Below are 13,437 nucleotides of genomic sequence, written 5' to 3' on the forward strand. Positions count from 1 at the left end.
CGCAGCCTGGCCAATTAGTGCCAGGCAGCGCTGAGGGGTGGATCGGGATTCCCTCTGACGTCACAACGTCGATGACGTCATTCCGTTCGTTGCCATGGCGACGGGGAAGGCCTAAAGGAAATCCCGTTCAGAACGGGATTTCCTTATGGGCAAGCGCGCCGGCAGCGATCAGAGGGATGCGGCAGGGAGGGGGAATCATGTAGCTAGCGCTAGGCTAGCTACATGATTTAAAAAAAAAAAAAATACTGCTGTGCCGCCACCCTGGCACAATCAATAGAACGCCAGGGTGGTTAAAGGACAACTGAAGTGAAGTGAGATTGGTTATGGAGGCTGCCATATTTTTTTCACTTTAAATACCAGTTGCCTGACTGTCCTGCTGATCTTTCATGCATCAGTAGCGTCTGTATCACACACCTGAAACAAGCATGCAGCTAATCTAGTCAGACTTCAGTCAGAAACGTCTGATCTGCATGCTTGTTCAGGGTTTTTAGTACTAGAGAAACAGGATTGGGGGGCAGCAAGGCAATATGCATTGTTTAAAAGGAAATATGGCAGCCTCCCTATTCTTCTCAGTTCAGATTTGCTTTAACCTCCTTAGCGGTAATCCCGAGTCAGGCTCGGGATGGAAATCTGCAGCTCAGAGTGGTTATCGCGTGCCTGATAACCTTGGACTGCTGACATTCAAATCCCTGCACAATCTGGGCCCTGGATACATGAAGGACTTGCTGAAGCTGCACCACACCTCTCACAACCTCAGATCAGCAAGTTCTATAAACTTGGTCACTCCCAGAGTGCACCTCAAAAAATCTGGAGATAGAGCCTTCTGTCATGCTGTCCCTACTCTTTGGAACTCCCTGCCACACCCAGTAAAGACAGCACCATCCCTGGAGCTATTCAAATCCAGACTGAAAAGCCACCTGTTTAGCCTGGCATTTCCGGACTTATAAAATTCTTCCTCTGTACCACGATGGTCTGAGCCATGCTTATGCGCTTTGAGTCCCACGGGAGAAAATCGCTTTACAAATGTTATTTGTTGTTGTTGTTGAGTGAGTTATACGCAGGAGCTGCTGCAGATCTCTCTGCGGTAGGTTTTTTTCTTGTTTTTAGGGTCTAAAGCCCCATCTACATGGTACAATTTTACATCAGGTTGACCAGTGATCTTATAAGAAATTGCATTGTGTGTAGACGTCCAAATTGTATCCGATTGCAAAATCGATTGGGAAATCCGATCGGACTGGTCGGAACTTATCTAATAGTTGCGTCGATCTGATGGAAAATTGTACCGTGTAGATGGGGCTTGTGGAAAAAATTGCCCGGCTTTTAGACCCTAAATCTGGAAATAGTCATAACGCTAGGGAGGTTAAAGGACAACTGAAGCAAGAGGGATATGGAGGCTTCCATATTTAATTATTTTTAATACTAGTTGCCTGGCCATAGACCCCGAACAAGCATGCAGCAGATCAGGTGTTTCTGACATTATTGTCAGATCTGACAAGATTAGCTGCATGCTCATTTCTAGTGTTATTCAGACACCACTGCAGCCAGATAGATCAGCAAAACTGCCAGGCAACTGGCATTGTTTAACAGGAAATAAATATGGCAGCCTCCATATACCTCTCAGTTCAGATGTGCACAGAAGACGGTGAATGCATGCTCCTGCTATCCATAAGAGCTTTCCTCGCCGGCCGCCCCCCTGTAATCTCTGTATCTCTATACAGGACGCAGTTTCCTTCTAGGGCTGCCTTTCCATTTACAAGCATCCCTCAGATGTCCCTTCCTGCATCCTCATCAGCTGAGCTGTGTGGTGCTGAGGAGGGGGAGAGGGGCGGGGCAGTCAGTGGGAGGGGGTGGGGCTGCACTGCACACAGTACAAGGAGACAGAAGAAAGGAGGCAGTGAAAACACACTGACATATGAATGGATGGACTGATGGATGGAGAAGCCCCGGGACAAGCAGATGGTGGGTTTATGATAATGCAGAGAGGGTCTCGTCTGACCACCTGCGCCCGGCGACAGTGACATCACCATGAGGGGTTGCAGGGTGAGTGCTGCGTGTAGATGATATTCCACCAGGCTGATCCTTGGAGACAGCAGACTGCATGGTGGTGCAGAAACTGGTTCAGACTGAACATCAGTTTCCTGCTTATGTGTCTGTGCGAGTTTCCTCCAGGCACTCCTGTTTCCTCCCACACCCCTGAAACATGCTGGTACATTAGCTGGTTTACGCTAGAAATGGTCCTGGACCGCTACACGAACATTACACTATGACGATGGCGGGGACATTAGATTGTCAGCTCCTCTGGTGACAAAAAAAATCGAAACAGGAAATTGTGGGCGTCCGCTAGCCTTGGAAGTCTGAGTACTGCCATAGGTGTCCATATAAATACCGGACTGGCTATGGGGGGAGTTTACAAACAACAACAAACAAAGACAGAACATTTATATTGCGCTTTTCTCCTGGCGGACTCAAAGCGCCAGAGCTGCAGCCACTAGGGCGCGCTCTACAGGCGCCCAAATTCTCCAACGCCACCCCCCTCCCCCTCCCCCTCCCCCCACATTATTTTTTACAGGATATTGGAAATGGGGGTTTAAATTGACCTAACAGACCTAAAAAATGGAATACTAAACTGACTTGGGGCTTCCTCCAGCCCCCGCACCCTAAAGCCCGTCAGGTCCCCTGGCATCCTGAGTCCCTTCCACTCTCCCGCTGACGGCTCTGTTAGCTGTAGGACCTGGCCAGGAGTTGTGCGCAGCTGCACATGCGCCCATCTCGATCATGCAGTCACGCAGGTTCTCACAAGAATGAACCGTGCAGCACCGGGCGTGTGATCGAGACAGGCATGCGGACGAACCGCACATGAGCAGTTGTGAGCGGCTCCCGGCGGGAAAACAGAGAGGACCCAGTGGATGCCGGGAGACCTTGTGGGCTATGGGGGGGCAGGAAGAAGCCCCAGGTAAGTTCAGTATTCCACTCTTTAGGTCTGTTCAGGGTTACTTTATTAAGGTTATGCATTGAGCGGGAGTGGTTAAAGGGGAACTGAAGTAAGAGGTATACGGAGGCTGCCATATTTATTTCCTTTTAATCAATACCAGTTGCTGGCAGCCCTGCTGGTCTACTCTGCAGTAGTATCTGAATAACACCAGAAACAAGCATGCAGCTAGTCTTGTCAGATCTGACTTTAAAGTCTGAAACACCTGATCTGCTGCATGCTTGTTCAGGGGCTATGGCTAATAGTATTAGAGACAGAGGATCAGCAGGGCTGCCAGGCAACTGGTATTGCTTAAAAGGAAATAAACATGGCAGCCTCCATATACCCCTCTCTTCAGTTCCCCTTTAAGGTTATGCATCAAGGGGGTATGGTTAAAGGGATACTGTAGGGGGGCCGGGGGGAAATGAGTTGAACTTACCCAGAGCTTCTAATGGTCCCCCGCAGGCATTCTGTGCCCGCGCAGCCACTCACCGATGCTCCGGCCCCGCCTCTGGTTCACTTCTGGAATTTCAGACTTTAAAGTCTGAAAAACACTGCGCTTGCGTTGCCGTGTCCTCACCCCCCCTGATGTCACCAGGAACGTACGGCACAGGCACAGACCATACTGGGCATGCGCAGTACCTTCCTGGTGACATCAGCGGCAGTGAGGACACGGCTACACAAGCGCAGTGGTTTTCAGACTATAAAGTCTGAAATTCCAGAAGTGAACCAGAGGCGGGGCCGGAGCATTGGGGAGTGGCTGCGTGGGCACAGGATGTCTGTGGGGGACCATTAGAAGCCCCGGGTAACTTTAACTCATTTTCCCCCGACCCCCCTACAGTATCCCTTTAAGGTTACATAGCTCCCATCTGTCCCTATTTTGGAGGGACAGTCCCTTTTTCTTCCTCATTTGTTCCTCTTTCAGGACTGATGTACAGATTTATGTAAATATATGTATTTTTCTATTGAAAAATGTGTTTAATGGACTTGATATATTTGTTCTTTTTAAATGTTACTATGAAGGAAAATGAACCAGGATAGAAAGGACCACTATGGTTTGAAATATATAAATATTTTATGGCTAGCCAGCTGGTTACAGCCCATTGGTGGCTTGTGCAAGATAAGACAAATGCTTCAATAGTTTTAGATGCAGCCCTCCTGGGCTCTTATGAGGCACTTGCTCAGATACTGTATAGAGGAACGCGGGCACCGTACCCTTTAACCATCAACATGAAAGTAGTGTTAAGGGCTTGGAGTATTGTCCAATCTTGGTTTTTCCCATCTAGTAATCCCTTCTCTCCAAGGGTTCCACTCTGGAACAATCCCACTTTACCACATTTTTTCAAGATCCCTGACCCAGTTTTATGGATTAGGAAAGGGATAACTTGTCTAGAACATATTGTCCTAAATAGTGAGTTAATGGACTTTGACACTCTTAAAGCTACTTTCTCACTCCCAAACAACTACTTTTTTAGGTATTTGCAGCTGAGACACGCATTCGCAGCACAGTTTGGGCGAGAGCCAGTCAGGCTTCTTTCCTCTGCTATAGAAGATATAATTATAAATGAGAATCTCACAAAAGCTCTCTCAACAATCTACCAAAGCATAATTTTAATTACTGAACCTCACGTTACAGTTTATAAGCAACCCTGGCTCACAATGATACCCACGTTAGACGATGAGGATTGGGAAGATACGTTAATAAAGCCTTTTGAGTATTTGATATCAACCAGAGACAAATTAATTCAATTTAAAATCATCCATCAGGCTTATCTGACCCCATATAAATTAAGCAAGTTTAACAGGGAGGGCTCCAGCTCATGCTGGCGCTGCGGTCTTGATAGAGCTGATTTTTCTCACGTATTCTGGGATTGTCCCCCGATTGCCGATACTTGGAGGGAAGTATGTGATTTTGTAAGCTCCATCACAAAGACTCATATTACACCCGAACCCATGACCTGTTTGTTAGGTAATGTGCAAATTCTTGCCACCTCTAGACCTCAGAGACATCTGATTGGCCTACTGCTATTTTATTATAGGAAAGCAATTGTCCTGAAATGGAAGCAACCGGCCCCTCCATCCTGCCACTATTGGAAACAACTGGTCAATAATTGCCTTCATCTATACAAGGCCGCCTATATAGCAAGGGGTTGCCCATCTAAGTTTATAAAGGTGTGGGGGCTCTGGACCTCTAACAGAGACACTGCATAATTATACATGAATACCTTCTCTTCCATTTCTGTGATAGTTCTTATTTTTTAGTCTGTTAATAGATACAGAATTTAATCGCTGTGTTAGGATATAATACCTTACTCCTGCCATGAGCCTCTTATGTAAAAAGGGTTATGTCTCCGCCTCCTGTCAAACCCACAATGTACATAAAGAATCGGTCACCAGATTTTTTTGCTCCCTAATGATGTTCTTTATGTAAATATGTGACAAATGGAATTACTGTACATTCCTTCTTGTGGATTTACCCTGTCTCCTCACCTGTGTGTGCTGGAGGTCAGGGCTGTTTTTGTAAAGTTTGTTAACTTTTGTTTTATCTTGAAAATTTCAATAAAAAGAATTTAAAAAAAAAAAAAAAAAAAAAAAATGGTTTGAAATATAAAACAACATATTTTTCTTAAGAAATCTATATAGTATATGTGACTAGGGGTGTGTTGGGGGCATGTTTATAGGTGTGGCAGAGGTGTGGCTTAAAAAGTGTCCCTCTTTCTGAGCTCAAAAAGTCGGGAGGTATGAGGTTAGGAGCCTGGAGGGGGTGGGGGGTGGTTAACGTTCAGTGTAAGAATAGCGTTTGGTTTAGCTGCGGTAAAAGATCAGTATCTATTTCTAAATGTATTACCATCGTCATTAGCCCTGCAAGAGTAGAATATCTGTAGATTTACCATCGCCTATTTCTGGGTGCCCACATTTTCAGGCAGGGCGGCAAAAATTGCTCAGGGTACTTTTTAATGTTCTAGAATTAAACTCATCGCTGCATAAATGCTTCTTGAAATGTGACCCTGATCATTACATACTCCAGTATGGACAGTCTAAAGCTCCGTCAGTGGCGGCACCAGGGGGGTGCTTTGGGTGCTGAAGCACCCCCTAAAATTCTTCAAGCACCCTATTAGCACCCCCCAGCGTGAACTGACTTTCGGCGTCTAATAGACGCCATGTCAGTTCACCAGCAGCAGCAGCCAGCAGCTCCGGCAGCGGCAGAGCAGGGATACAGTAAAATGGCGTCCGAAGCCCTGCTCTGGAGACTTTGAGTGCAGGGCTTTGGGCGCCATTTTCCCGGTAGCCCTGCTCTTAGCGCAGGTCTCCGTACATACACTAGGCCAGGCATGGGCAAACTCGGCCCTCCAGCTGTTACGGAACGACAAGTCCCACAATGCATTTGCCTTTATGAGTCATGACTGTGGCTGTCAGACTCCTGCAATGCATTGTGGGACTTCCTTATGGACATAAGATCCAAGTTACTGTAGTGATTGGACTACAGTCCCTGTTGCTGGTGGATTCCTTTAAGGGGGCCCCCCAATGTATGAACACAGTGCTGGGCACGGTGCATTTGGTTATGAATGCGCGGGCAAGTGATGGATGTGTGATTGATGTCATGCCATACACGTATTGCAATTGAGGCATATAATTTTCTAAACAACTGACTTATGAAGCCATCTGCTGTGCTCTTGTTTTTAACCTTTTGAGTTGTTGATGACAATAGGTTGCTATGTATTGTTCTTGGAGATCATTTATGTCAGTTTTGTATTAATACATTTTGTATTCCTTGTTGACACTTAGAGCCCAGGCTTTCTCCAATTTTATTATGTTCATGGAGACACCCTCCGTGAACTGAACTGTTCGAGCGGCCGTTTCCATGTAATACCACTTACGACCTGCCGCCGCCTATCGGCGTTAGGCGGTCGTTAAGTGGGTAAAGTGAACCGGAGGTGAAAATAAACTAATGAGATAAACAGTTCTAGTATTTATCCTCCTACTTCTAAAAATTACTTTCTTTTAGATACCCCATGGTTTTATCTTATATTTAAACATTTACAAAGTAGATTGAATGTTTTGTTGTCTCTGCTCAGTGGCAGTCTATAAAGTATCTCTAAATGAAAATGCATGAAATATTGACCTTTTCCTATTTCCCTCTGCTCCCAAAGTTGTATCCTGCCAGGAAAACTTTTATGGCTGTAATTTGCTTATCAGTGATGTTTACTATATTCCTAACAAGGTACCGACAAGACAGAAGCTGTCACCTCTATGCCTAGAAATTAACTCTTTCAGGCTCCAAAATAAAACAAGTAAAACAGCCTGGTTATTAACCACTTGCGGACCAGGAGGTGGTGCTACCGTTCTGACCGGACGTTGATTCAACGTCCGCACTAGCAAACCATCCCGACACGATTGTGCGCACCCGAGATGGTAGATTAAGCTGTCATATGACATCTGGCATCTCCCCCGAGTGATCAGCAGCCATCGCGTATGGCTGCTGATCACGTGATCACTATGATCGCCGGCGGATCGTAGTGATCACTTTGACAGCGGCGGCAGGGGGGAAAGAAGATAATTAACTCACCTCCCTGCCATTCCAGCGATGATCGGCGCCCCCCTCTGCTCTGGCCAGCATCTCTGCTCCGTCTGACGTCAGCGCCAGGTCCCAGCTTGATGATGTCAGCAAGCCGCGACCCGGACCTGAGCATCATTTGGAGCGGAGATGCCGGCTGGAGAAGAGGTGGCTACTGCGGCTCATCGCTGGAGCCTGGAAGGTGAGTGAAAGCTGCCAGCTACAGGGGGGACTCCTGCCTCCATGGGGGACACCATGCCCAGCCAGCCACAGACGAGCCCCCCCCCTCCCAAACGGGTCCCCCCCATGCAAATTTCCCTGGTCCTTAAAGGGGGTTAGGCAGCCGGTCCCAAAGTGGTTAATATGTTTTGCACTATATGTACTCGTTTATCTCATCATGTGACGTGTTATATGGCGTATTTTCAACATTATCAGATACAATCTTACAATGTTGTGTTCCTGCAGGACGAGGACAAGCTCAGGCTGGACCAGTTCCTATCGGATCTCTCCCTTCTCGGCTCATTACAGGTGAGATGACTTCTCTTCCTTGCTCATGATGTGGTCGGTATTATGCCAAGCAGCTATGGTGGTCAGTCATGATGATGATGTGTCTTCCAGGGTTTCCGCTACTTCCAGCCTTGGCTCAGGGGAAGGGAGGAGATTCTTCTGACTGTGGTGAATGATGACCTGGTGAGTCCAGGTATCTCATGACGACCAGTCCACTTTATGCCACCTCCAGCTTCTCACCTTCTCTCGTTGTCTTTCTATTAGAGTTGTGCATCGCTGCATTCTCCGGGGTCTCTCGGCAGTGACATTAGTGGTCAGCTGGCTACGTACAGCAGTGGCCAATCCACTCCACGGTATTTATATATTGTTGTAGTTCTCTGGCCTCCCCTTATGTCTGCAGTCTGACTCTAGTGAAACCTTCTTCCCTTACAGAGCATCTGCCTTGCTGCCTCCAGCCTCTCCATGTGAGAGAGAAATTGCTATTCCGGTAAGAGATTTCACGTTGACCAAACTTATGCTAACAAAGACATTGATTTCCACAGATGCCCTCACTACTCTCTGTCACCCATTCCATGAGTCTTCGTCCGGTGGCCTTACCTTACTTCAAAGTCTTTAACAACCATGTATTTATCATGTTCATACTCTTCTACTCATGTCCTTACTGTGTTTCCATGATCTTGATCTACCGTCCATGCCTTTACTCTGCATTGAAGGTCCTTATTACGAAATCCATAATCTAATTTTTCAACTCGTGTCCTAATTCTACCTCCCATGTCCTCCTTCCACCAATGCTCTTACTCTGGTGGCAATGTCCATATTCTTCTCCCACCAATGCGCTTACTCTGCTGGCAATGTCCATATTCTTCTCCCACCAATGCTCTTACTCTGCTGGCACTGTCCATATTCTTCTCCCACCAATGCTCTTACTCTGGTGGCAATGTCCATATTCTTCTCCCACCAATGCTCTTACTCTGCTGGCAATGTCCGTATTCTTCTCCCACCAATGCTCTTACTCTGCTGGCAATGTCCGTATTCTTCTCCCACCAATGCTCTTACTCTGCTGGCATTGTCCATATTCTTCTCCCACCAATGCTCTTACTCTGCTGGCAATGTCCATATTCTTCCATCCATGTCCTTACTCTGGTGGCAAGGTCTTCCTTCTTCCATCCATGTCTTTACTCTGGTGGCATCCCCAGACCGAAACAGGTGTAGGGGCTGCCTGCTGACTGCGCACACAGTCCCTACTTTTAGATCAATAGGCGTCGAGCACGAGCAATCCATTCTGGCAGATGGTTAGAGAGGGAGGCCATCGAGATCGGGGGGCACCCATACACAATTAAGATTTTAGGTTGAGACGGTCAGGAATGAGCCAAGTAAAATTTTAAGGTGCACATTTAGCTTTAACATTTTAAATCCTAGTACAGGCAAGTAAGAAAAACATCTATATGTAGCCTGCCTGCATACTGATCTACCGCAACACATTTCGGTGGTAATAAAGCAGCCACATCCCGATCCCAAAGAGATCACTTATTGATCTGGCCACATAATCACAATTCTTCTGCTCTTAGTTTAAATGACGACTTCAACGTCAAAGGCTGTTCCTGCAGTGCGGTGCTGCTAATGTTTTCTCCACCCTCTCCTCTCCATAGAACAGAACAGTGTGTGTGTGTGTATGCTGACATGCTAACATTCAAATCCCTACACAACATAGGCCATGGATACCTGAAGGATTTGTTGCAACTGCGTCACGTCTCCCACAACCTCAGATCCAAAGGATCCAATAACTTGACCAGCCTCAGAGTCCAACTAAAACCCTTTGGAGCCAGAGCTTTCTGTTATGCTGCCCCTACCCTGTGGAATGCCTTGCCAAACTTAATCAAGACAGCTCCAACCCTGGACATGTTTAAATCAAAACTGAAAAGCCACCTGTATTTATAATCGCATGACTTTCCCCCCTGTACACATCACTATGTACTGATCTGAGACACGCTTATGTGCTTTGGCTGAGAAAAGCGATTTACAAATGTTTCATTGTTGTTGTGTATGTGTATTACTGCAACCCAAGAAACGTTGTACATTCCTGTGTGGCTTAAGTCTACTTTCTTTACACTTTTATTGTCCCTTTGTAATTTTCCCTAGGAAACGCACTGCACTCTCTTTCTCCTAGCTGCCTATGCCAAGTATGGCCGCCCCTACGTCTGGGTGAGATCCAATCACCAGAGGTTTGGCGGCACTGAACTCTGTGACAGGGACTCCCCTCTGACGCTGCCGTGCTACTCCGAGTGGGACACTAAAGGTGAGGTACCGTATTTTTCAGACCATAAGACACACCTAGATTTAGAGGACGAAAACCAGGGGAGGGGAAAGCCTGGTGCGTCCATGGTGCAAGGGCATCTTATAGACTTACCTGTCAGGAACCGGCCCCACGGCAAGCTTGCAGATACGGTTCCCGACTGCGGGTTGGACCAGATCAAGCGGGGAGCAGCCTTATTCAAGCTAACACAAGGCTGTGACCCCTCAGAACACTTCTCACTGCCACCACTAGCTGCCGCTAGACACTTCCACTCTGCTGTCGAGTGCTCAGCACGCAATCCGCGCTTTCGTATTCGGGTCAGCTTTGCGCTTTAGACCGAATACGGGAACGCCACGCATACACACACAGTACAATCGTACAGTAGCACGGCACAATCAGGCACGGAACTTGTAATGCAAGCTACACTTCAGTCTCTCCTTCTAGGCTATGAGCATTAGTTTAGTACAGCAGAAGTCAAACTTATTAAATAACGATTTAATATTCCAGAAAAAAGTGGAACAATGCAGAAAATAATATATACAAAAGATGTACAAAAAACAAAGTAAAAAGTTACAAAATTAAGAGTTACAAAGATACACACAAGGATATTTGATTACCAAAATAAACAGGAATCAAGATAGAAGAACCTTGGACGTGGTTTTGTGGACGGCACGGTTCTGGTTTGACCAGGAGTCCACCTAGCTTGGACCAGGAGTCCACCTAGCTTCAGCTACCGTCCGAAGCGGACTGATTTTAGGTATCTGCCCCTGCTTTTTATGCTGGGAGATTTGCCTTGAGGCTGCAACTTCATTGGGAAGGGGGGAACTAGTTTTAATTAAATTTCCAGACATAATTTAATTCCCAGAGATCTAACTTCCACATGTTAAAGTGTATTTTAGCACACACATCAAAGACCTTTTGAGTGAGGCTGTCATATGTAAATTCCTGGCTCAGGCTGGTGTGGTCTGCAGCCAGTCTAGGTGACACATCTGAGACAGCAGATCAAAGGTGACTGGCTAGTGGCCTAATGAGCCATTTCCTTGCCCCAGGCTAGCAACTCAAGGTAACAGCTTCCTTTTAGCAGACATACACATGTGACACAGGCAGAAAAAATGAAAAAATATGTTCCTGTATTATCCTTAACATCATAACTAGCTGCTATCATGACACCATGCCCCCCCCCCCCCCCCATTACTATGCCAAGCTTGTAATTGGATTCCCCCTAAAAAGAAAATTGGCCCTATACTACACAATATAGACATTTCGCAATGGTAGGCACTAGATTGTGAGCCCTCTGAGGGGCAGTTAGTGACAAGACAATATACTCTGCACAGCGCTGCGTAATATGTCAACGTTATATAAATACTTTGTCCAGAAAGAGAGCAGACTGGCACTTGATACCAGCCAAAGCCATTACTGGGTCACCGGATTAAGTATAACAAGCCTGATTGTGCACTCAGAGGCAATGAAGCATAAACTTGAAAAAGACAGATGAGGCACTAGTCACTGCAAAAAAGTATACCTTTAATCCACGGTGTGGAGTCACAGCGGGGTACACAGTGGGGGTGAGGGAGGCCTGACAGCTGTTTCGCTTTATATAAAAGCTTCCTCAGAGGCCAGTAAGATGAACAGGTGCTAAGCTGTCAGGCATCCCTCACCCCCACTGTGTACCCCGCTGTGACTCCACACCGTGGATTAAAGGTATACTTTTTTGCAGTGACTAGTGCCTCATCTGTATTTTTCAAGTTTATGCTATATAAATACTTAAATTAACAAATAATGTTGGCTAGGCCAGAATAAGTGCAAAACGTAACCAGATGAACAGCAGCAAATCTTATCATGGTACCTCTGTTTCATTGGGCAGATGTTGGTGTGTGGCACGTGATCTGGGATGTGGTCAGCACGTGTGTGACTCCACCCCCGAGGAACCCGCTTGCTGTGGATTTCGGCTATTTGAAGTCTCTTGCCCTTCCGGAACGGTCTCTATCCTCAGGAGCTCTGGTCAGCTTTTTCCACTCCCTACTCTTTCGAGAGCCAAGAGGGACACCGCTGTACACCTATGGTGAGATCTTAAAGTGACCTTTGAAAGGGTTTGTGTGACTAATGCACCAATTACAAGCTCCGTTCTATACCGGCGTGTTGTGGCTGAGTTTCCACATATGTTTCTTTTCAGGGCCCATTTAGGTAAATAGAGTATCTCAAATGTCTAGTTTTTATGTCTAGCGTGTGTGTTCATATCCCCCTTACCTAGCATAACCCCAACCACTTCCTCTTCCCTATGTCAAGCATTAACCTCCCCCCACCTGTAAGCATCAATAGCTGTGACTTCCTTATCACAGCCCTGCTTGCCTCTCTTGATACCACTACCCAAAATCTTGCACCTAGCCTCAATCCTTTCCCTCCCACATGCTTACTATAACCCTAACCTTTCACCTAAGTCTTGCCCTAACCTTAAAGTGAACCCAAATGGGTACTTACCTCAGTAGAGGAAAGCCTCTGGATAATCTAGAGCATTGCTGTCCAACTTCGCAGGCATGGAGGCCTATTTTTTTCCAGACCATGTGGTGGAGGGCCAACATCCCCCCCCCCCCCCAACCCCCAAGAAAAAAAATCTAGCAGCAGATTCCCCACAAGATGCAATCAGATTTAGGGGGCAGAGGCAAGCAGCAATCATCAAATAGCTGGCGCTCAGATCATGGAAGGCATCAGCTGCAGCCTACGTGGTGAGCTTTGAGTCCTCAGGGCACCACAGAGGCAAATAGACCTTAGCCTGCGGCTTGGTGGGGCCAGAGGATCAGCACTGACTTGCTGCTTGATGGGGGCCAGGGGATCATTAAGTGCCAGCGGTGAAGCTTCCTTGTGAATTTCAGTGCTAAGCAAGCACCCACGGAGTGAAAGTCTGATGTGCTTTGACCTGCAGTGCCTCTGCACAAGTAGGCACTTCAACTGACTTATCCTCCAATCAAGTCAGCACCATCGGTAGTAGAAATAGCTCTTTATTATTAAAATAGTAAGATCATCATCCCTTCAGCGACAGCTCCGCTGTTTCGGTCCTCAGACCTTCCTCAAGCTGGATAGGATATGTCACACATATGTGACATATCCTATCCAGCT

The 13,437-nt window shown here is 46.7% G+C and overlaps 1 protein-coding gene and 1 long non-coding RNA gene across 8 annotated transcripts in view; one reads left to right on the forward strand and one right to left on the reverse strand.

The window, feature by feature from the left end:
* Positions 1-13,437, reverse strand: part of LOC137562541 (uncharacterized) — a 46,287-nt gene that overhangs the window by 14,871 nt on the left and 17,979 nt on the right. The window lies entirely within an intron of this gene.
* LOC137562538 (uncharacterized) overlaps positions 1-13,437 on the forward strand; it is a 28,719-nt gene that overhangs the window by 3,347 nt on the left and 11,935 nt on the right. For 5 of the 7 annotated variants that reach the window (XR_011030132.1, XR_011030130.1, XR_011030131.1 and 2 more), the window contains exons 2-7: positions 7,989-8,051; positions 8,142-8,213; positions 8,295-8,383; positions 8,463-8,517; positions 10,170-10,326; positions 12,188-12,385. Coding sequence is in view for 4 of the 7 variants with exons in the window: in XM_068273971.1 (XP_068130072.1) it covers positions 7,989-8,051; positions 8,142-8,213; positions 8,295-8,383; positions 8,463-8,517; positions 10,170-10,326; positions 12,188-12,385 (634 nt within the window). In the remaining 3 variants the exon portion in view is untranslated. Of the gene's footprint in view, positions 1-1,869; positions 2,041-7,988; positions 8,052-8,141; positions 8,214-8,294; positions 8,384-8,462; positions 8,518-10,169; positions 10,327-12,187; positions 12,386-13,437 lie in introns of those variants that run through there. The other 2 variants (XM_068273972.1, XM_068273973.1) reach the window with 2 other exon arrangements.

The sequence above is a fragment of the Hyperolius riggenbachi genome, chromosome 3 (assembly GCF_040937935.1).
Source record: "Hyperolius riggenbachi isolate aHypRig1 chromosome 3, aHypRig1.pri, whole genome shotgun sequence".
NCBI classification, from domain to species: domain Eukaryota; kingdom Metazoa; phylum Chordata; class Amphibia; order Anura; family Hyperoliidae; genus Hyperolius; species Hyperolius riggenbachi.